At 44.9% G+C, this 24,444-nt stretch overlaps 1 protein-coding gene across 5 annotated transcripts in view; it reads right to left on the bottom strand.

Moving 5' to 3' along the window:
- Nucleotides 1-3,342: 3,342 nt before the first annotated feature.
- Nucleotides 3,343-24,444, bottom strand: part of pxna (paxillin a) — a 41,921-nt gene continuing 20,819 nt past the window's right edge. For 2 of the 5 annotated variants that reach the window (XM_048258391.1, XM_048258389.1), the window contains exons 2-14: nucleotides 22,158-22,366; nucleotides 21,708-21,793; nucleotides 21,434-21,573; nucleotides 20,796-20,982; nucleotides 20,331-20,478; nucleotides 17,906-19,261; nucleotides 16,470-16,736; nucleotides 15,219-15,701; nucleotides 11,432-11,593; nucleotides 10,505-10,678; nucleotides 8,612-8,693; nucleotides 7,749-7,897; nucleotides 3,343-7,411 (exon numbers count right to left, since the gene is read on the bottom strand). In XM_048258391.1, the coding sequence (XP_048114348.1) occupies nucleotides 7,145-7,411; nucleotides 7,749-7,897; nucleotides 8,612-8,693; nucleotides 10,505-10,678; nucleotides 11,432-11,593; nucleotides 15,219-15,701; nucleotides 16,470-16,736; nucleotides 17,906-19,261; nucleotides 20,331-20,478; nucleotides 20,796-20,982; nucleotides 21,434-21,573; nucleotides 21,708-21,793; nucleotides 22,158-22,366 (3,710 nt within the window). In that variant the 3' untranslated portion in view covers nucleotides 3,343-7,144. The remainder of the gene's footprint in view (nucleotides 7,412-7,748; nucleotides 7,898-8,611; nucleotides 8,694-10,504; nucleotides 10,679-11,431; nucleotides 11,594-15,218; nucleotides 15,702-16,469; nucleotides 16,737-17,905; nucleotides 19,262-20,330; nucleotides 20,479-20,795; nucleotides 20,983-21,433; nucleotides 21,574-21,707; nucleotides 21,794-22,157; nucleotides 22,367-24,444) is intronic. The other 3 variants (XM_048258390.1, XM_048258393.1, XM_048258392.1) reach the window with 3 other exon arrangements.

Raw genomic sequence — 24,444 nt, 5'->3', positions numbered from 1 at the left:
TTAATTGATTTTGTGGTGTTCCCCTTTAAGTTATTCATGGTCTGTCCAGTCTGTATTTAAGTTTCCCTTTGTCTCCTTTTGTTAGTTCTTGCTGTGTGTTCATGTCGGAGGTTTGCATCGGAGGTTAATGTTTATTTTGTTTAGATACCCTTATTTTGGGCACAGAAATGTATTTAAAAAAGTAATTTATTGATTTTTGGTAATAAAACCATTTTTGCGCAATTTGCAATCCTGGCTCCCTATGTCCACACATCGATCCCTCACAGGGGTATTCCATCAACCTCGCTAAAGGCCAAACCTGGCTTATTTCGATAAGTCTCGCTAATTTTAGTGAGAAGTCCGTTCCATTAATGAGGTTAACATGAATCCCAGCTTGGTAACCATGGGAATTTATGCCACAGAACTAACCTGCTCCGTAGCAGGTTAACTTTCAAGCTAAATTAAGCTGTGTTGCAAAAAAAAACAATCAGTCGGAAAACGAGTCAAAAAAGATGGTTCCGTCAACCTGTGCTCTCGTCACCTGTAGCCTACAACTTCAAAAATAGAAGTAGGCCTATAGAAAAAAAAAATTCCGACAGTGCACCAAGCATGGATTTACACATTCACTACCTCCAAAGTCGACGATTGTTCATGAATGTCAAATCAACTGTGTGCCACACAGATCAAAAACTAGGCATAAATTGAATTGAAAGCCATTGCATTTCAGATAATTTTATTTCAAACACTTTGGGACTTATGGGAGACAGGCTATTATGTTGATACTAATTTATTTTATGACCACCTACACCTAGACAATAATTTGGAGTGAACTATTTTAATATAAGAACGTAGGCTATAGTTTTGAATATATGGCAAAATTGTTTTTGAGTTTAAACTATTTATTAATTTACTCGTTTTGTTTAAGCATAGACTGTAGGCTATAGTCTATGTGTTCAAGAGTGAAGCCAATCAAACTCGCAATTGATTTCAAACCATTAGCATTGTTGTTTTAAATGTATGCTTTCATTATTCTCCAATTTCTGTAGGCAATCTATTTTTTTCTCTTGATGTTAAATTTGATGACTTTCGATGGAAATCCTGTAGATGGCGCTTGCCTATCGAACAGAAATCATCTAGTATTGTCTTAATTTTCTGACATATATCGCCTTTTTTAGTCAATCTACTGTTTTGGCCTACTTTACTACCTCGTGCCGAAAGCAGAGATGAAGCTGAACTAAACCTCGGCAAATAAACGAGGCCAATATGCCGCTAACTTGAGTTAATGGAACGGCTTCAGCCCCAAGTGAAAGTCTACGCTAGTTCAAGCCAGGCTATTTCTGTTAAGCCCCGCCTTCATTAGCGAGGTTGATGGAATACCCCCCTGGCTTGACATAGTTGCTCCCACTCATCTTGGATTGGCGTTAGTGAAACGAGTTTAGCTAGGATGACCAGGCAATGCTATGTCAAACCTTGCTTTATCACTTATCTTGGATGTCTTAATTCTGCCTTTGTGAAATACCCCTCTGAGCTGAAAGCCTAGTTTGACAAAATATATCACAACTGCTATCGTAGTATCACTTAATGTATACCCCTGAGTCAAGGCTTTGTGAAGCCTCGATATGTGGACTTGATTTTTGGACCATTGTGGGTTCTGGACTTTGGACCCACAATGGCTGCCTTGCACTACTCCACTTGTACACTTTGCAACTTGTTGTTGTTGTCCTGAAAACACAACACTTCTGCTGCTCTTACATAACTTGCACCACTATGCCACTTGCTTACTTAGGTCAAACAGAACTACCTCAGCCATTTATTGGCCTGACTTTGCACTATTATATTGACTGTCTATGCATGATTTCAACCCAATTTTCCTGCTCTTATTTCTTCATTGTATGTGCCTTCTTATTTACTTTTTTTTGTTTACTTGAATGTTAAGTTTGTCTGTGGACTTAATTGGTAAAATATGTCTTGTCTTCACCGTGGGATAGTGAGAAACGTAGCCTAATTTCGGTCTCTTTGTATGTCTGGCGCATGTGAAGAAATTGACAATAAAGCAGACTTTGACTTTGACTTTGATGTCTACATAGCCTAGATATGTCCAACGTGCTTCGTAGTAGGCCTATACCCCACTGGTGAACTTCTCAAAGTAAACAGTAACACTAAAACAAGGGGCTACATTGAGATTTTTGGTGGAAAAGATCAGGCAGTCAGTCGAGAGACCTGCCCCAATGGGCATCATTGGACCATCAAACCACACAATGATCCAACACATACAGCCAAACAACGCAAGAAATGGTTAACTAAGAACAATATCAACATTTTAGAGTGGCCCAGCCCGAGTCTTGACCTCAATCCATCAAAAAAGTGAGCACAAGGCCAGAGTGATGGAAAATAATCGTTCCTGACTGAAAACCCGGATTGCTGTTAAAAAGGTGTGGTCTAGAATCCTTGTGGAGAAGCTTGGTAGATATTATAATAACTATTTTGAGAGTTGTGAATGCAAATAAAGATGTTTCCATTGATTATTTAAAAAAGGTATGAATCATTTTGGACTTATTTGGACTGATTTTTCATAAAAATGTTAAAAAGATGAAAACGCTTCTTTTTTTAAAATTCCATGTTTCTCCCACATCGTCTTACATACTTTTGGCATGTGACGGTGTAATTTTCAGTCAGAACAAACATATCGATAAAGAGAAAATCAGCATTAAATCAATATTTGCCAGGGGTATGAATAATTTTGTTCTTAACTGTATATGATGTGCCCTCATGAAGTTTCCTGGGCCTTGAAGAAAAATGTATTAAATTATTAAAGATCATGCACCATACCTAGGCTAATATTAGTATCTTGTCAGTCAGCCTTGTTTTGACAGCCACTGAGTGTTTGTTGCCAAAATGTTTTGATTTTTTATTTTATTTCATATGACCATAGAACACCATTAGTCAGATTACCACTTAGCAACGTATGCTACTTAGGGTATTAGGATTGTTGTTAAATGACAGAAAAGGCTTTTCCTGACATGACGTGTACATAATGTATTACCTTGCTAGATACTTGGTTTTGACCAAGATTTTATTTTGTCTCACTGATCTTCCACCTCAGTCCTCTTTGGTCTCATATTTATTTATGGCTGTTTCATTCTTATCACCTTGCAAAAGAAAAATGGAAATGGAAAATGTTTTTTGATTACTTTCTAGGGGTTGATGAAATGAAATGAATCTTCCTTACTTGAAGTCGAATATTCTGTTCAGAGAGCATTTAGTGCTTAATAAAGAATGCAACAAAAATTCCAGAAAACAAAAAAGGTTGTTATCAAAAGCCATGTTCAGGGGGAAACAATAATAATTTGATGTTCCATTATCTCGAGAATAGATTTTCTTTATTGGCATTGATCACATGAAATTTTAAATGCATAAGCTCTCCAGGGTCACAAACCCTGTACAGAAATTCAATCAGGATTTATACAGAAGTTATCAGAAAACACCTAGAACTGAAAACAATACCAGAAAAGATTGGATTCGACAGAGGTAAAAAGGGGTGGTTCCCTTTGGCTGTATTAATACGATATTGGATAGGGTTGACGAGGAAGGACCAAAGGCAGTGATTTCCTCAAAAAGCAAGGTTAGCAGAGGTAAAAAAAGAAATGCATGATTCAAGGCAAGGCCCACGACAGTCTGAAAATAGTATAATCAACCCGTGATCACATAATGGTGTAAACAGCTGGACATTAATGTCAGCCCCAACACTCCCTCCTCATCGCTGTTCCTCCTCCCTAAGGCACAGCTCCATTGGCTCGCATGTACCTGACTGCCTGCCCCTCCATCCACCCATAGCTGCTACTAACAGAAAAAGTACTGCCTCATACAATAACCAACTAAATGTACACAGTCACGGTCAAGCTAAATCGGCTTCCCCAGACCTGTGGTCATCTAGTACAAGATAAGCAGGTTTAATGTGTGACACTCTCCCTTCCAGACGTTCACTGTTTCAGTTCTGGGAAGCATAACACTACTCCCAGTAGCATTATGAAGAGGGCAGCAACTGTCCACATCTCCTGATGCCTATAGAGCTGTTCCTTTGTGTATTCATTCACATACCTCACAACATTACTCCTCCAGTGACTTGTTTAGAAAAAAAACAAAAAAACAATTGAACATGAATAATGATAAGATGACTGACTGGGGAACCCAGGCTCCACGTGTGACATCATAATGGCCGGACCAATCCGCTCACAACGCAAAGCGTGACCGCCCCTTTCAACTCAACACAGTGTAAAAGACATTGCATTGACATTTTGGCACAAGCATTCTTTTCTTGTTTCTGTTTATATCCAGAAAGAAAAACAGAGAACAAAAATAAATCACCTTATACCTCTCATGATTACTAAATATGTATTCATTAAAACCAATTTAATAAATCAATATTTAGTAAATAAATATTTTTGTTGTTGTTCTGGCTCTTGCCCTGCTCAAGGAAGCAAGTTGGGAGCTATCTGTATGACTTAACAGTAAATGAACATTTATTGTAGAGATTATACATGTTTCACAATTACTCCGATATGCAACATGGTCTCTCGCGTCTACAAAGCCAGGATTAAAAAAACGGCACATGATAAAAACTGAAATGATTTCTTTTTAAAAAGTGACACAGGAAGTCCTCTAGGCTCCGCTCTTATTTGTAATTCGAGCGATCCAGTTCATAGGTTGCACAGGTCATAAGGACAGACTATGATGGTGAGGCTCAGTGACATAGAACTCACATGTCTGTCTATGTATATATGTGTGTGTCTGTATGTGTGCGTATGTGTGAGAGAGAAAGAGACCAAGTGAGATTCTCTGGGTCTTCCCCATCTCTTAATGCATGACCTCGCTCAGAGACCACAGCTTTTCTTTGCATAGGCATAGTTTGAGAGTTCCAGTGGGGGACTACGGTGTCTGAGTCACTCTCCTGCCTCGTCATCCAAGAGTATATCTGTCACTGAATGGCAGCTGTGTTGTGTGGTGTGGAGTGGAGTGTCAAAGCAATTGGCAGCAAATCCAGAGACACAGTCACGGCTCTATGGCATGTATGAATCCCAAATGCTATTTTTGTTACAGTATGCGAGTCATCGGTCAGTGTGCACAAAAGAAAAAAACAAAACAAAAACAAAATGCACCGTCACCCTGAAGTAAATCTAATCTATTATTAAAATTATTATTATTGACTCATTATTGAAACAAATAGACCAAAACAATTATTACAGTGGCTACTGTACATGTAAGACATTTCATACTTAATCCTGCCCAACAAAACTCTGACTCTTGAGTTAAGACTTCTAAACATGATTGGGCAACATTACAGTAGCTAAAATGAAAAGACCAAAAATTAAATAAAACAAAGTAATACAAAATAAAAACATTGCTCCAGTATTGTGACCTGTTCCGCATGAGACTGACAAGAGGGCACAAAAAGATTAGGGTCTACAGTGATGTCAAAGTTGTCTCCATAGTAACAGGCCTATCAAGGCCATGTCATGGCTCTATCTGATTTGAGAGCCAACATTTGAGGCTTCGCAGACCTCAAACAGACTGGTTCTCTACTTAATGAAATAGGTCTGTGTTGAATATCAATGAAGAATAAAGTTTTTTTTTTTTTTTTTTTTTTTTTTAAAGTGACACCAGAGCAAGTATGAAGAGCAGCAGGAAGCAGAAGTGATCAAAAAGGTCAAAGTTCAGAGGTCACATGTATTAAAAGGGGCTTCCAGAGCCCCTGGAGTGAGGGAGGGGTTTTACCATGCAACACTAAACCCCTTAGCCACAATCCCACACCCCGAGTAGGACAGTTACACTTAAACATGATCAAATGAAATTAGCAAGAGAAAAAAAAGAGAAAAAAAGTTCACATTAATGATTTCCTCATCTGCCTACTAAGGCGTGTGTGAAACCAACACATGATCAGACATAGCACGGCAACTGATCCCAACACCAGGAGAGTGTAGAGTGTGGAGCAGATTCGATGCCACATGCACTTTTATATCTGGAGCAGTAGTCCCTCTGTGTGTGTGTGTGTGTGTGTGTGTGAGCTACCCTAGGATTGTAACATTTCACGTGATACGCTATAGAAAGTCTTTTAAAAATTGTTAGGTCATGATTAAATGCGTCACAAAGTCTGCGTTTGCTGAGCTTCTCTTGCGTATGAAAAATTTCCATAGGAAAAGTGTAGAAAAATATGTGCCTGGTAAGTTGAAACCAAGTCACAGAATGCACCTTACAGATATTTAGGAAAGCACAAGTGGAGAAAAGAAGGGTGTTGAAAGCGCACCACAGAAGGGAAGAACAAAGGGATGGGTGACAAACAGATTAAGAGAAAGAGAGAAAGGGAGGGGGAGAGAGAAAGGGAGAGGGAGGGAGAAAGGGAGATATACACAAAGAACTGTGCACGTGCCTTTGAAATGATAAGCTCTCTGTGTGTGTGCGGCTTTGTAACATTAGCTAAGTCAGTGTGTGTGCGCACATGTATGCGAATCCTCTTTTTCACAAGTACAAAAATATATCTGGTTTGATTTGTCCAACACTGTTTTGTCAGGGAGAGGTTTTGTATACAGTCCACCTCAAGGCGTTATATAAATCAAGCAGGTTAAGGTCCAATCGTTCACGTGGAAATGTGGCTGGTGGTTAGTGAAATTCAATCTGGGACATGGTTTCGTTTGAAGCATCTTCTCTTCTCGAGTCAGCCATTTACACATCAGTGGGCTTGTGGGCTGAGGCAGAGCCGCCCACGACTCAAACGACTGTAAAAATGACATTTAAAAACAAAATCTCTTTGGGCTCTCTGATATATCCACGCCTGTTAGAAAACTTTCTGCTGCTGCGGGCACCGCAACCTCATAAAACATACACACACACACACACACACACACACACACGCGCGCGCACACGCTCCACAATTACCCATTCGCAAATAATGCTCAAGCACACACACACAAATGCATCGAAGAAAAAAAAAGAAATCTCAAGATCTGATTAAGATCAAGAACAATAGCCACCAGCACACACACAACAAAAAGCCTCTCTCCCACTCAACCTCAAAATCATGACACACAAACACAGTCCAGCACACATCACACAACACATACATCCGCTCACCCACCACACACACACACACAAAGCCTGGTCTGCCGCACTCTTAGCTGAAGAGCTTAATGAAGCATCCCTGGCAGTAGGGTTTGTCGTTCTGCTCCTTGAAGGTGCCCTTGTTGAGCTGCTTGAGGCAGAAGGCGCAGACAAAGTGCTCGGGGTGGAACTTCTTGCCCATTGCCGTGATGCAGCGGCCCGTGATGGGCTTCTGGCAGCCGGAGCACAGTGAGCCGCGCCGCTCGTGGTAGTGGGCCTCGCAGTACGGCTGGCCCTCATGCTCGAAGAAGCTCCCGTTGATGAAGGGCGTGAAGCACTCCTGTAATTTACACACACACACGGAGAAGAAAAGGGTTCCAGATGTCAGCCTTTTGATGTGGAAAGCAATGCATAATTATGTACATTCACACAAAGTTCACAAGCCTAAATTCAGATGCATGTGCAGTTTTCCTTCATAATTTGTAAGTTACTCTTGCATTTTAAGTCGCTGCCTCTTATAAACATGTGCATAGATAATTGTACAAAAAAAAAACATAGAACCTGAGGATAACAGCCACATACACACACCAATGCACACACACATCTCTCACTCAAAGGGCATTTGCTCTCTCACAGTCCCACATTGGTCTCTCACATCCACCTCCACAGACACTCACCCTGCAGACAAAGCACTCGGGGTGCCAGAGGCTGTTGAGGGCTGAGATGTAGTTCTCCAGGATGGCGCGGGCACAGCCGCCACACTTGGGGGCGAACATATCGAAGTAGTCCTTCCGACAGTACGCCTTCCCGTCCTTCTCATGAAAGCCTGCAGAGGGCGCCAGACACACACACACACACACACACACAGAAGAGAGAGCAACAGCTCTTCAGTAATAAGCCACATGTGCGCTGCCCCACCTTTTTTCCCCGCTGAGATACCTCTGACCGTCACAACTCCCACCCTCTCTGCAGAGAGAGCAGGCACTGCATGCAGACTGGCTCATAAATGCCAATAATTAAGGGGGGGTAAGGCCTTTAACGGTGCTGGCCTGATGTACGGGGGAAAGGTGCCGTAACTACTCGGAGACAAAAGCCAGAGAGCAAGAGCAAAATGGAAAATCAGCATGTGAGAGAGGGCGAGGGGGAAGAGTTGACAGGAAAGGGGGAGGTGAAAGAGAGAGATGAGAGAAAGAGAGAGAAAGAAGAGGGGTGTTGGAGGGAAGGATAGTGAACCTCGGCAGTGCAAGCAGAGTTCTGTGTGTGTGTGTTTGTTTGTGTGAGTGTGTGTGTGTGCATGTGTATGTGGGAGAGCAATTTTGAGAATAAAAAGAAAAAGAAAAAACAAAAAAATCAATCCAGAGAGATCATGGCCAACGAGATTAAAGTGGAGGGGATGAAACAAATGCTATGACGATGGGATGATAACGGCAGGGCCTCTGTCAGTCAGTGAGCGACAAATGCAGGTGGCCGACACATTAATACACAGGGCATATTGAGTGTGTGTGTGTGTGTGTGTGTGTGTACACGTCTTTTTACTTACCCTCTGGCCCAAAGAATGCGCCACACTGTGCACAGAAGAAGTGCTCAGGATGCCATGTCCTGTCCAGCGCAGTGACCACTTTCTGTAGAGAGGAGACAATTATAAAGGAATGACATGAAGAACTACATTTTGAGTTCTCTTTACACACACACACACACACACACGCACGCACGCACGCTCGCACACACACACGCAAAAACAAAAGCTTCTCAAAATTCATCTAATCCTCACAGATCCCTGTGGATTTAAAAACATAAAAAAGAGCTCTGCTTGTGAATGATACATTTCATTTACATAATCCATTCCAAACAAAACACACACACACACAGAAACGTGAGCAGAACCTGACTGCATATTTCAGAGTGTATCACAGTCGACTCGCACTACCCATGGCAACACAATCGCAAGGCTTTCAGACATCATTTCCATACTCTTCCGTTTCATCCAGTTGTATGGCCGTCTTTGCAAACTGCATGTTAAAATCAATGTAGCCAAGTTCTACACCTAGTGTACACCAAGTTCAACTGACAGACTCACTGGTGTGAGAAATGGAACTAACAGTCCGTGATTCTCTTTAGTAGCCATTCATATGAGTGGCAAATGTAGGCTGGACATTCAAAATTGTGGGTAAATCGTATAAACTGGTTGTATCTGTGTTACAGCACTCAGTGCCAACAACACTCCTGCCTCTTGGATATTATTTGCATCTATCCGGCCATTTCTGCCTTTGACCAGTAGGGGTCAACAGTGAGTCAGGCAGTGGACTGTCGGACAGGGCAGGGGTGGGAGGAGGTGGAATGCTGGAACTGTTAGGTCATGTTTTCCAGAGTTTAACAGGAATTCCTGAACAATTCCGAGGCTGTTTCTCCCAGAATGAGATGGCGGTGGTCCTGTTCCTGTAATGATTTGGGGCTGAAGGGTGGCGCTGGTGGTGGTGGTGGGGGAGGGGACTGGGACTGCTTGTCTGTGCTTGCCCAAGTAAAAGTGTGTGTGTGCGTGCGTATATCAGTATGTGGTTGTGCATGTGGCTGGGAGGGTGTCTTCAGTGATGAAACCCTCACGTAACCAAAATGATGCCTCCACAGACGTCTGTCCCTTCCCGTTTAGAGTTTGGGTCAGGGTGTTTTCCTCGTGCTCCCACCATTCTGAGGGACTTCCATATTGTCTCATTCTGCTTTAGTTTCTATCAGCTTTCATAGACTTCATTTGAGAGCGTGGCTGCCTTTGGCAATGTCCAGAAATGTAATTAAATAGAAGACAAATAATGATCTGGAACTCAAAGTTCAGAGATGATTGTCAGATGAAGTCAGAGTATTGAGTCAGAGGACACAGAAAAAAAGAGGAAGAATTACAGACAAGGGTGGAGAGAGAGAGAGAGAGAGAGAGAAAGAGAGAGAAACAGCAAAAGAGAGGAAGTGCAGAGATCCACTGTGAGGGGAACTTCATTGTCATGGTGATTCATTTGGTCAAACCCCAGGCCAAAGTCCAGTCACTCTTATCACTGCTGAACACTGCAGTGCTGTACTGCTTTGGGCCATCCAGTATGACCACTGAGGTCCTTCTCTCTCACACACTCACACACACACACACACACACACACACACACACACACACACACACACGTAAGAGAGGCCATCTTTTGTAAGATATTAGTGAAGGGGGAGGAGAGTAGGGAGAATGATTATGAATGTGCATGCATGTGTGCTGTGTGAATGACCTGCATGTATGGAGTATGGGCCCTATAGAGTAGCAGTTACAACTAAATCAGTAAATGACAGTTTTGTGTGTGTGTGTGTGTGGCATATTTATGCATTTAAACAAATGCAATAGGAACATACACACACATAGTGCAGGGATAAGTGCAGTGTGTGACACACACGCACAAAAACTCACATCCAGTATAGGCCCATTGCAGTAGTGGCAGCGGGGGGAGAAGAGGTTGTGGTAGTCCTTCTCGCAGTAGGGCTGCCCGTCGCGCTCAAAGAAATTCCGGCTGCCAATCTCATCCTGGCAGTGGGTGCACACAAAATGCTCCGGGTGCCATGTCCGCCCCATGGCCGTCACCACCTGCCGAGAGACACAGAGAGACACAGAGAGAGAGAGAGAGAGAGAGAGAGAGAGAGAGAGAGAGAGAGAGAGAGAGAGAGAGAGAGAGAGAGAGAGAGAGATGGCATGGGATAAGTGAGAAGAGTTTGTGATAAAGGGACAGAGGAAGGAAATCCAGGAAAAAAGGAGGGATAGAGGGAGAGGGGGAAGAGGAGAGAGATGAGAGAACTCAGCCAGGCGAGGGATGAGAGAGGGAGGGAGGAAGACAGCAGGAAGAAGAAGAAGAAGAAGAAGAAGAAGAAGAAAGGAGGAGATGTCCCCCAGGAGGTGCAGGGAAGAGAAGAGATGGCTCCAACATGAAAAGGGCAACTGTGCTGGGGTGTGTGTGTGGACTAATGTGTCCAGCTGGATTATGTGTGAACAATGTAAGCTATGCGAGATATGCGCCTCAGTGTGCAAACCCTGTGCCAGGCAATTAAATTATGACCAAATTACCGGCCCTGGAATGCTGCTTTTTAAACACGAGGAGATTAGACCAACACGCACAAACATTAATTTAATAAGTCTCCATTACACACATTCATAAAACACTGAGGAAATTGGCTGTGTCTAAATGTGTGTGTGTGTGTGTGTGTGTGTGTGTGTGTGTGTGTGAGTGTGAGAGTCAGTGAGTGGGGGTGGGAGGGAGTGGATGAAAGCAGATGTGTGACATAGGCCTGTTTATATAACTGTGTGTGTGAGTGAGTGAGTGAGTAAGTATGTGTGTCTAGTTACCTGTCCAGCAATAGGTTTCTTGCATGCTCCACACACGCCCTTGGCCACGGTCTGCACGCCCAGGCGGTTGAGGTCTGACTGCAGACTGCCCAGCATGTTGTCCAGCTTGTTCCCCTGTTTGGGAGGGCTGGTCGGGGAGCCCCCTTTGCCCTGGGCCATAATCTACACAAGAAACAGAGACACACACATGTGAAAAACAAGAATACCACATATGTACAAAGCCTTGAACACCAAACAACCAAAAACATCCACACACACACACATATAAAACACAGATCTGTCAAAACAAAAAAACACATTTGTAGCCACACCCACCTTGTCGAGAGGTGCGTGCACACACACAGACCCAGAGGTTTACATCACTTTCTGTTGAAACTGTAACCATGACGATTTCCAAAACTTGACTATTTACACGCACTTCTGTCCCGGGCAGAGCGGATGAGCTAGCGAACAACAATCTCATTTTAATGCGCCGAGTCAGCCCCATGCATCGACCCCCACATGAAAGTGGCCCAATTATTAAAACCAGGCAGAGGCAACAGGGAGCCCTTTGTGCTGCACAGGACGGACCATCAAATGGGTCTCAAAGGAGCACATTACTGAGCTCACCCAAGTCTCTCTCGCTCTTTGGCTCGCTCGCTCACACACACACGCACCATAGGGGCCGTGATGGCTACTTTCTCCTGCCTCATTTCTAAGACGCACATCCCCCTTAGTGGCAGGACCTTTTAAATCTAGGGGTATGTGATAGTAAAATAACTGTAAATGAACACAATCAAATTATTCTTAATATCACTGCAGATCTGCAGTGATGCAAATGCAGAGACCAAATTTCCCTCACGGGATTAAAAGAGTATACTTATACTTTAAATAAGTATAAATATAAGTTTATATATACTCTTTTGATCCTGTGAAGGAAATTTGGTCTCTGCATTTATCCCAATCTGTGAATTAGTGAAACACACTCAGCACACAGTGAACACACAGTGAGGTGAAGCACACACTAATCCCGGCGCAGTGAGCTGCCTGCAATAACAGCGGCGCTCGGGGAGCAGTGAGGGGTTAGGTGCCTTGCTCAAGGGTACTTCAGCCATGCCTACTGGTCGGGGTTCGAACCAGCAACCCTCCGGTTACAAGTCCGAAGCGCTAACCAGTAGGCCACGGCTGCCCCCCCAAAACAGTTCTGGTTCCACTGGGGCTCGAACCCAGTACCTGGAAACCCAGGAACCCAGGAAATCTGCACCGTTCTACCATTAGCCACTTTAACTAGATCCCCTTTATTTCTTACTTGTTTGTATTTAAGACAAGATCTAAGTCCAAAAAATGAATTACTGGTATGAATGTAGCATCTTCAACAAGCATATGACAAACTTGAAATTTTAATACCACCAAGCAATTACATTGCTTCTGCGAGTCTTTGAGCTTATTCTAATTAATTAACATTTGCTCGTAACCCAAACTAGAGTGGAGTATAGTAATGGTATAGTTCAAAGTCTTTTGAGGCTCATGCTGTCTCTGTGATCTAATTCATTGTTTGCCTTCTTTTGACTGATTGTCTGTGTGCTCTGTTCCTGCTCTTGTTTACAAGGCTTTTTAACTTGATGTGTTCACATGGTAACAAATTTGTTGAGGAACGCAGCTCAGTTCTAAAAAGGCCATGAAGACCCTTGACGGATGAGGCATGACTCAACTTTGAAGTCACGCAGAAGCAGCTCCCATAAATTGGTCCCTATCTCTCTCTCTCTCCCTCTGTGCGTTCCACGTTCAATCTTTCTCTCCCCCTCCTTCTTTCTCTCCATCCTTAGTGGTTTTTCAGTCTAAAGGGCAAATGTAATTAATAGAACACAGAGAAAGAAGCTTTTATATTGAGCTGGGCCTGTTGCTCACATCTGAGTTCTCATCTCCTAGGCCGTGTTGCTAATTATTCTTAGCTGAACGACTAGCCTCCCGGGGGGAGCCGAGGAATCCCTGGCGTGTGAAAAGGAGAACACTCTGGAACGCAACAACCGGATCGAGCGCGTCCGACTTCTCCAGCACAGAACCCCCCGCAGGTCCCCCCCTCCCCCTCTGTCGCTCCCTCTCTCACCCACAGGCGTCCAGAGAATTCTGGTGTTTCCATGGAGATGGGTTCATTTTAGGTCCAAAACCAACCAATGGAGAGTCCAGGTGGACAAATCAAGGGTGGGAAAAAAAAAAAGATTTGGGGGAAGGCCTGGCGGGTCGTGAGGGAGCACCCTTGTTTCGGCTCACACACACAGCTTTAGCTGTTGGATCTCTATGAGCAAGTCACATTCCTGAGAGGGAGAAAATAGCTCCTTCACTGGCCACCATATCCTATGTTATTTTTACACACACACACACACACACACACACGCACACGCACAAACTAGCATCCAAGCGTATGAAAAGGATACACACGCGGGTATGTTGGAGATTCTCACGCAGACATGACAGTGCTACAGTTCTTCTTGATGACCTTTAGAATGCGGCAGGGCCTCTGCCTCAGCCAGTGACGTTCTTCTGACTCACAAACTACCATGCACTATTCAAGCAGCATAAACTCAAAACTAACTACCCAATCCCTCAGCTCATCCAATCCAGTCTACTCTATCTGAACTGAAAGGTGAACTCCATTAAACACGAGTGAGCCATTCACTGCCTATGTGAAAACATATCAAAACAGTCTGAGTCACTAGCATGTCTGGAAGGGAGTATCCAACATTAGAATCTAGTAATTAGCCAACTGTAGTTTCCTTCAGCACTGGCTTTTAAAAGAGATTTTTGCTTCAGGAGAAGCGAGAGAGAACAAGAGGAAAGGGGGAGCCAGTGGAATCAGCCCAGAAAAACAGCAAGAATGAGAGACTGAGAGAGAAACAGAAACAGAGGAAGAGAGGTTTCCCACATAAATTTGATTTCTGCTCTGCTGCCCGTCCTCTCACGCTGCAGGCCAAGAGAAGCCGTGTGTGAGAAAGAAAGAGTGTACATCTGTGTGTGTGTGTGTGTGTGTGTGTGTGTGTGTGTGTGTGTGTGTGTGTGTGTGTGTGTGTGTGTGTGTGTGTGTGTGTGTGTGTGTGTGTGTGCATGCATGCTTCTCAGAACTCCACCCAGGGGGTTGCCTCTAGCCAGAACAGTCTGCTCGTCCACTCTACAGCCCTGATGCTTCCACCTATTGAGCGCACGCAGCCACATGGAAACTCCTCTTCCCCCTGGATCACTCACATTTGCCTCATGGAAGCCACGTCCCATCGAGCCATGTGATGACGTCTGGCTGACCGAGCATCTCACAGCCCTAATCCCCTTAGGCCAGAGACCTCTAGCTGGTGGAGATTTATAGGGGGCAAGGGGTGAGGAGACAGGGTGAAAGTAGAGAAGGAAAGATAGAATGAGTGACTTGGGGGAGAAGGACAAAGAGCAAGAATGAGAGTGAGAGAGGAGAGTATGGCCTTCTTTTGAAATGGCCAGTCTTTGGAGCCAACGGAGAGCATCATTAAAAGTGAGCTGCAGCTTCTCTGACAGTATGAGATAAGATTCAGTCGGATCCTTCGGATGAAGCAACAACACTAGCAGCTTCTCGCACAGCTGATAGCAGACATACCAACACACTCACCAAACCCAGAGAGTCAATCTGCACCTGCTCACAACAACCATAACAGGACAAAGATAGACAATGACTCAACAGCAGAAGACAGCGGTGAGGAAGGGAGAGACACACAAAGAGAGAGGATGGACATAAAAAGGAACTAAACATAGAGGAGAAAAAAGTACGAGACGGCACAATGGTCCATGCCTGGTTTATGGGCAGGAAGAGGGGGTCGTACTCTGTCTGGCAGCCGACCGACACAAAGACCTTAGGGGGAGGAGGAGGTGTGGGTTCCCGTGGAGGAGGAGGTGTGGGTTCGTGGGGGGGAGGAGGTGTGGGTTCGCGGGGAGGAGGAGGTGTGGGCTCTTTAGGTGGTGGGGTGGGAATTTTGGGAGGGGGTGTTGGTTCCCTGGGTGGTGGGGTGGGGTCTTTGGGAGGGGGCGTGGGTTCTCTGGGTGGAGGAGTAGGTTCTTTCGGCGGGGGCGTTGGTTCTTTTGGCGGAGGAGTCGGTTCTCGAGGTGGAGGGGTTGGTTCCTTGGGTGGGGGAGTGGGCTGTCTAGGGGGCTGGGGAGGAGGTGGTGGGGGCGGAGGTGGAGTCTTTTTAACAGGCTTTGGGCGTTCCTCTGGAGGGGGACGAGGAGGGGGAAGGACCTTTCTCTGAGGGACGGGAGATTCGGGGGGAATGATGATCTGCAGAAAAGAATGTAGGGGAATAAGGAACAGTACAAATAAGCAGGTTGGAAAGATAAAAAGCAGGAAGCAAGTTAATAAAGAAAACATCTTAACTCGCTACATAAAGTAAGAGGTGAGGAAGATGGCTAGAGAGCCTAATACTGCCAAAACTGCAGTCAACCTCATTTCAGATCACTGGCAGCTTTCAAACACTGTACTGCACTGATTGCATGAGAGACATACCGTAAAACTTCAAATAATAGCCGAGTCCAAAATAAATGCCTGTCTCTTTTAAGCACCTGGTGTGGCTACAGGTTTGGGTTAAAGGCCAAGCACCACAAATCATCGGTTACAAGTAGTTACTGAATAAAATAAAATTTCATATGTTGTGAGTAGCCAGTCTATCTCTTCAGAAATCTCTCATCAGTTAATATCTCTGCTCCCTTTTGCAACATGTATACTCTTACAGATTTGACAATACCAGTTTATCACTGAATCACTGCCCCAACTTAGGTGTTGGATTCGTTTAAAACTTTTCAACTTACATTTAACTGAAATTCCTCCTAATGAATCTAGCTCTTCAAGCCTGAGATAATTATTAGGCACAATTACTGTGAAAATAAACTGCAGGAAAGTTCCAGTTTGTCTCCACGGAACCACTGCTGATCTGAAATGAGGGTGATCTGGATGTCAATGATCTTTTTACTGTTGTTTCAAACATGTTAAACAAAAAAATCCCATTCTGTAAAAAAATGACATCCTGTTGAGAGCCGGCAACTGTGCTACCTTATCCACAGTCGCATCTCCCCGTTCACGTGTGCGTTGCGGATTAGACATGACAATCACTCCCTCTGTCAGCCAGTCATCGGGCTGCTTGCGGCGCCGTGGTTCGGGGCGTACAATCCCAAGCTTGCCCTGCAGTTCCTCAATGAGGCGGTCCTGAGAGTTGCTCTTGTGGAAGAGGGTGGGTCCCATCTTACGACGAATCATACCCTCACGGTACATGGGGTGCACGTTGGTTGTCTCCTTGGTGCGCTTGATCACCGACTTGAGCTGCGGGAGTGGGATGGGAAGAGATGGAGGAGGCTCCTTCCTCTAGAGTTGTCTGCTATCTGTGAGCAGTTGGATCACGAAGCAATTGTCTGCAAACTACTCCACCTCACACAAAAAGCCAACCAAGTTCATTCCTTGAACTGTCCAATGCCATTCCATTTTATTGGTATGCCAAAAATGCCTTCTGTTTACTGCCCAAGATGCAGTGCTATTTCAAAGTCCCATGGGGCCAACACTCTGAAGTCCCACACAAATGTAGGCATGACAACTCAGGTGCACACAAACACACAACAGCCAGGCTCATTCCAAAAAAAATGGGTAGCTGAAATAATTCTGAGTTGACCTCACCAACTTAAAAGCCATTTGTGCACGCTACGGTTCAAATTTGTTGTGTTGTTTACATGCATGGAACACACCTGGCACCCTCCAAATATGGAACAATTAAGGACATGCAACGTGAGAAGCCATAATAGTCAGTCACCTAGAGGCTTCATATATGCTTCATTTGCTTGAGGGCAACACTTTTGCAGGGATCTCACAGGTAAATTAAATGATGGCATGCAGAATATTTGAGATTTAAGTACAACAGAAATGAAGCCCTGCAAGCCCAGCCTTGAATTAGTCAGCTATGAGAGAGTAGCAAGCACAGACATGCAACTCCACTGAAAAACAGCCGAGCACACCTTTCGACTCCAAAGCCACATCTCTGCTCAGAGGACCTTATCTGTGTTATTATCTCAAAGTTGCTCAAAGTCGTACTTCCATGCAGAAGATTGCACCACATTCAATCTTTCACAAGAAGCATATTCAGTAGATTCTCAGAACTTAAGAACAGCAGTAATGCTCTACTGGTAAATGCAAAACAACCAATAATGAAATAGGCTTTTGAGAGCAGGGTGAACTTAAGATGGGTCAATGGGTCTAAGTTAGAGGCAATGGTGCCATTTATACAAGTGTTAATTAACTTCTCTACATGAGTGCTTTGTGTCACTGTGTTATATTTAACCTATTAGTGTGCTACACCATCTGAGCTTGAGAAAGCACCGAGGCAGATTGAGTGTATCACAGCAGGGTTTTGGCCTGACTGGTGGACTAATATAAGAGGGGATTTAAACAGCATATGGTGCTCTGCAGGCCAGCCTGCTCTGATGCCAAATTAAGCCTCCTACTTGACCAGACGCAGAAAGACGCTCCACGGCTGATGGCTGGGAGAGTGGAAGGTCCATAGTAACATCCGGAGTCCCAGTGCCAGAACTTGGGGTCATGCATTCATCCATCCAGCTTCCCTCAGTGAAAGGGGTTAGGCTCCCTTCTCCAGGCGTGCTATGTCCATCTTCCATCCACCTTCTATAGTCCTCCTCTGTACCTGATGCCCCATCATCACCCTGTCGCGGGCTTATTGACCCCTCTTCGGGTTCCCGAGTCACAGGTTTCATTGGCCAGGTTCTCTCAGGCTGTGTCAGACTGGTTGCCAGAAGTTTGTCTAGAACTTCTTCCAATAAGGGTTCTGAACAGGGTAGGGTTATACCTAGTTCTTCAGAGGTACCTCCAAGTTGGATCGTCTCTTTCAGCATGGGTGGAGAGAGACTCTTTGCTACCATAATAGGGCTGGAGCATTTGAGGGTATTGATTGGAGAACTAGGGGATTTAGCAACATGGACAGGGCTTGGGCTCTTGGGAATGGAAATTGGACTAGGGCTCTTGGCACCAGACTGGGGCGTAGGGCTCTTTGCAAGTGAAGGTGGAGTGGGGCTCTTTGCGTCTGGAACAGGACTTTTCGAAGATACCTTTGGCACTGTAACTGGACTAGATGTCTTGGGGATAGCAAGTGGACTAGTGGCCTTATGAACTGTAATTGGACTGGATGTATTCGGGATAGTAAGTGGACTAGCTGTCTTAGGAAGTGTTATTGGGCTAGATGTCTTCCAAATAGCAAGTGGACTAGATGTCCTAGGTACTGTAATTGGACTAGAGGTCTTTGGGATAGTAAGTGGACTATATGTCCTTGATATCGTAACTGGACTAGAGGTTTTTGAGACCACAACTGGACTAAAGGTCTTAGGAATCACAACTGGACTAGGGTTTTTTGGGGCAATATTGGAGTCCATTGGAGTGGGGGCCTTGGCAGCAGTAGCAGCAAGGGGCAATGAGGAATCTGTGTTAGGTAGCTCAGAGGAAGGCCCTGTTGTAGTGGACACTACCACTAGGGACTCAGTGTGGGTGCTGAACATGGAGAGGGAGCCAGAGTCTGAGCCCCTGTCTAGTGCAGTGACCAGTGTACGGGACTGGGAAAACTGGACACTCTGAGAGGAGGTCTTAGGGATGTTTGAACTACTCCCAGACAGGTTCTCCTCATCAATGTGAAGCTCCAGGCCAAGCGGTGTGGAGGAAGGGGATGTTTCAAGAAAGGGCTCAGGAGGCAGGGTCAGACCTGACACTGAGGTATCAGGAGCAGGTGATTCTGCAGGGGGATCAGTGGTTGGAGGGGATAAAGGTTCCAGATTCACAGACCACTGAGAACCAGACTGGAGTAGACAGTTGACAACAAAGGGAAGAGAAAACAGGTGGAAAAGTTGGAGGGGTTAGAGCTGGTGAGAAAAGGGAGAGATGGGTTAACAAAAGGAAAACAATGTAGTAAAGAGAGAAATTAGGGAGAGGAAATTAAAACTGCAGAACAATATGAACAAACCAGAGCAGAAATATGTTGTTAAGGTAGGGATGTAAAAGACAGAGGGGTGTTATGGGTTCAAAATCATTTTGTCCGTATGTCATATCCAATCTCTCAGACTTCCAGACTGTTAATGTACCAATGTATTCCACATTCTCACTCAAATGAGCTTGTAAGTGGATATGGATAGGAAACCAGCCTTTCCTCTGGTGATGGTTATCACTATTTTCAGACTGTAATTTCCAATGTGCATTAAACAGAAATGGCTCTCTGGCTCTGAGACATTAAGACATCTGTGATCTGAGCACCAGACCCCCTTGGGTGATGAGGCCGTTTCTGGATCACTGAGCATCAACCAGCGGGAATTCATTTTAAGCCATGAAGGGTAGAAGGGTGGTGGGCCAGAGTTATAGACTAAGGTATAACATGAGCTCCGCAATCCACACATGTTAAAGGCGCCATTCCCCTGCCAAAACCAACCTGATACTCATACTCTAGGGTCTGACCTAACCCCCACCCCTCACAGGATGAGCACGAGGGAGTGTATAGCAGCAAACTACGGGGCAGGGCCATGTATCAAAGAAGGTTTTAAATGTACATAATTTATTTTACCCTTATGTATCCTCAGACTCGCTAAGGATTCAAGTCAGAAAAATCTGTCAGAGGAAAACAATCATTTGTCAGAGAGAGCATTCATCCAGATGTCAAAACAAACAGGCAATCTGGATTGTGATCTCAGTTCCCAGATCAGGCACTGTATGACATTGTATCACAGGATGTGACTATTTCTGCACTGCAACTCTCAGACACTTCCCTTCTGTTCATGCCGATCCTCCATAACAGCCATTAATCTTTCTTTCACTCTCTCTAATCATTCATTCATCTCTCTCTCTCTCTGTTGGACTCTCCATCAATCTTTGACTTACATTGCTTTGGACTTTAAAGTCGGAGAGCGAGGCCATGAGCTCATCGAGCTCTCGTGTGGCTGAGGAGGCAGAGATTCGGGCCTGTTGCTGGGAAGGCGTTTCCTCCTGGCCGTCACTCAACTCCACTGTGGCCACTGAGGGGGCGGGGCTGAAAAGCGTAAACAAACATAAACATCAGGCAAGTGGGGGAAACAAAAACAGGAAACTGGTGAATCATCACATCTGTAAGCAAAACAGACATGTCTTAAAACAGAAATATATTGCAGCTAGCAGCGGTGTCCTATACCACATAAGTAGTGTAGGACACATATAGTGCACACAGGGACCAAGGTTTCAGTCATTTCCCAAACCCACTCCCCATCTCTCTCCCCCACTAATTTCCAGTCCACTCTTCACGGTCCTATCAAATACAGGCTAAAAAGCCCAAAAATATAACTTTAAAAAGAGAAATGTCGCAAGTCTTACACTGGGGTTGGCACTGAGCTCTCCAGCTGGTCCAGTAGGCTCTCCACACTGGGCCGCACATCCTCGATTCCCCGGCCGGCTGCGTTACGTTTGGGCTTCTCCAGAGTAGGAGGGGGGGCTTTGCCAGGGGGCGAGATGCCATTCTGTGTGGTGACGCTGCTGGAGGGGAGGGCAGGGGGTGCTTCTTCTGTGAAGAAGGGAAGGTGGTGAAATGTAAGACCTAGTTTTGCAGAGTTGTGATTTATGAAGTAATTTAAAGGGATATTCTGGGGTTCTAAATCCTAACTGGTCTCAGTTTACAGCATAGAGCCAACTTCTACAAACAAAGGAATCTGTGACTAAAAAAAACGAACTAGAATCTGTCACTAAAAAATCTAAAAGTGGAAGGTCTGGAATATGACGCAAAATAACAAAAACATCTAAACATCTTATTTGATAACCTCTTTTAAAATAAACCATATCTTCGAACTCAATGGTCATATTTTCACTTTCATACAATTAGTGAAAACATTCAGCCAAACACAATTCCACTGCCATACATTTGGTAACAATTTCATTACCAGTTTAATTGAACTTATTCTTCAAATCTCTCCAAGTCAAATCCTACCCCAACCCCTGCTGTGCCCAAGCAATCTTACCCTCGACGGGGAAGGAGGGTGTGCTGTGCTGCACGGCGTTCAGTTCCAAGAGAAGCCGATCCAGCTCCGACAGGTTACTGCCCAGAGATGAGCTCATGCCTGCGGCTGCAGAGTCAGTAGTCTTCTGCTTATTGGGAAAACTAGAGGAAAAGGACAAGAGAAGGCAAAAGAGACGCTGTTACAAAATGTATAAATGGCATAGTGTGTTTTGCTCGAAATGTCCTATAAGCATCCACGTAGGCCTGTTAGTACTGCTGATACTGTATAAGCATACCTATATACGTGATCCTCCTCGCCGTGAGAAAGAGGGGGACTGCTGCTGTCTCTGGACCAGGTGCTTTTCTGGGCTGACCCGATCGACTGATGGAACACAAACACAGTCAGACACACCACTGGTCAGGCTCATCAACGCCCAGACTCACATGGAATAAAAGTCAATACGATCTGTGTCAATATGGATTCCTGACATACACTGTATATGGACTGGTTGTACAGCTATCCATGCTCATCTATGTGTAACGCTTGATGTATAATACTGTGCATCATGTGTTTATATTGGGAATGTAGATGCTTATGCATAGTTCTTTGGCAATGCCTATAGCACATCTAGACCAGTTTAGGTTTTTACAACTGATCATATTTGTGTACATGTACAGACACGTGGATGGGATGGGCAATTGTGTCCGTGTGGTGTGTAAGTGTGCACTCATATTATCAAACTCACCTGTGTGGAGGAGCGGTGTGAGTCAGGAGGGTCTAGCACGGTGCCGTTCAACGCCTCGGCGGTGGGATGAGGCGGCACCGGAGGTGTGGCTGAGACCTCGGGGTAGGCGTTTCCCCCGGTGGGGAAGGAGTAGGGCGTCTCGTCAGGCAGGAACACTGGCCGCTTTGAAATGTGAGAAGTGGTGGACTCAAGGTCCGCCAACAGAGCATCTATGAAAGGCAAAGGAGGAAGAGACTTCAAAACCAGAACCTTTTGCAAAGCACAAATGCATACAAATGAGTCACATCTTCAGTAGCACAATACACAGGTACACACCCACCCAACACCACAGACACAGGTAACACACTTGAGCATCAGTAAACCTGCAGGCTTCCACGGTCAAACCTCAAACCCCATTTGGCCTCTCCTTGTGGCCTTATGGCTTTGCCCATATATCAATATCAATATGGCCATGTTTCAGTGAGGGGAGCATGAGAGGAGCATGCCAAATGAGACACCAACTCAGAGGCACGACAGGACTGTGAGTCATGAGCGGATGGTGAAACATCAAAACCTCCCAGAAGCCACTGGGGCGGAGGTCATTTCCATCTGTGGGATGGCAACAGAGATCATCTCATGTCTGAGAAAGAGTGAACTCACACACACACACACACACACACACACACACACACACACACACACACACACACACACACTCACAGCTCTGTCTTAAGCAGGTGCTGACAAGAGCCATAACTTGCACAACTGGTGACAGACACTGACACACGTTCAACCAACACTTGCGCAAGTGTATTCCATTTCCACGGTTTGTCACATAGCTCAGTGAACTCAGTACTGTGGTATCAAAAGAGTTAAAGTTTTACTAGTCACTGCAGTCCGGAACGAACACGTAATCACCACACCTTTTATTTACTTGGCTGGCAGCGCAACAGGTGGGTGTGAGTAAGTGTGTGTGTGTGTGTGTGTTTTTATAAGTGTCACTTAGTGTTTCCCAATCCACATTTTCCTTTGCCTAAGGCTACGAACACTGCAAAGGCACACACCATGTCAGACAACCAGTATGGCAGCAAAGAGACATGCGAGAAAAGTTTCCATTCTTCATGTTCCAGTCAAATCCCAGAATAATTTAAAACCATTTCTACGTATCCACTTGAAGCAGTGGCAGATCGATCTTTATGACCACCAAAGCATTCAGCAATATGCATCAGTAAGATCTGCCACTCCCCAATGCCATAAACATGTCATATACAGTCCTAGCAAAGCACCATTATTTGTTGCTAACACACTACTAATCTAGCACACACACACACCCACTCTTTCGCAATAGAACATCAGGAACAGGGGAAAAAAATGAACCACGTCCTTTAAGTTCCAGTAAATACACTAGAGGTACTTGAGGTTTAAGGTACTAGAGGTACTTGAGGTTTGACGCACAAAACTCCGTAATGTACGAGAAGACAGTTCAGAAATACAGGACAGATCTCTATGGCATAAACAACACTTACCGGTGCTTAGAAGCAACAGGTAGGAAAAACACACAAGAGGGTAGATCTCTCCACGCTAATGTAGTCACTCTCGTTATAAGAAGGAAGGATATTGAGAAGGTGAGAGAGCGCGAGAGAGAGAGAGAGAGAGAGAGAGAGAGAGAGAGAGAGAGAGAGAGAGAGAGAGAGAGAGAGAGAGAGAGAGAGAGAGAGAGAGAGAGAGAGAGAGAGAGAGAGAGAGAGAGAGACGGGCACCTCCACTCTAAGCTGCTCCCATCACCCTCTGGTAAGCAGAGCCGACGCAAAGGAGGAGGGGGTTGGGGGTTGTTTTCGAGCAGGGGGTAAGTTTACGCCCCACACTGTCTGGTCCCTGAGCTGAGCAGTCTAAAGATGGCAGCAGGTTAAGAGAGAGGGCAGAGAGAGCAGGGAGAGAGAGAAAGAAAGAGAGTTAGATAGTGTGATAGTAGATATTAGAGAGTACTCACGCACGGCGTATGCACGGAGAAGCCGCTGATTCCAAATAAAGTGTGTGAGTGAGAGCAGACTAACTCAGCAGAAGGAGAAAGGTTGTGAAAGAAGCAGAGGTGGAGAGAAAGAGAGAGAGGAAAAAAAACACACACACACACTCAGCCCTTATCACAAAACCATGCCCACTTAGGGTGTGGCAGACGCACAGGAACTCTGCAAGCCTATTAACATCAACCCCTATCTCCCTTATTGAACTCCTGTCTGATCCTCACACTTATTTATTCAATCTCTCCATCCTTAGACTCCTCTGACTAATCTCTCTATCCTTACATTGC

Source organism: Alosa alosa, chromosome 12, assembly GCF_017589495.1.
Source record: "Alosa alosa isolate M-15738 ecotype Scorff River chromosome 12, AALO_Geno_1.1, whole genome shotgun sequence".
NCBI classification, from domain to species: domain Eukaryota; kingdom Metazoa; phylum Chordata; class Actinopteri; order Clupeiformes; family Clupeidae; genus Alosa; species Alosa alosa.
The sequence above is the reverse complement of the archived record's forward strand: the minus strand, read 5'-3'. Positions and strand labels throughout refer to the sequence as shown.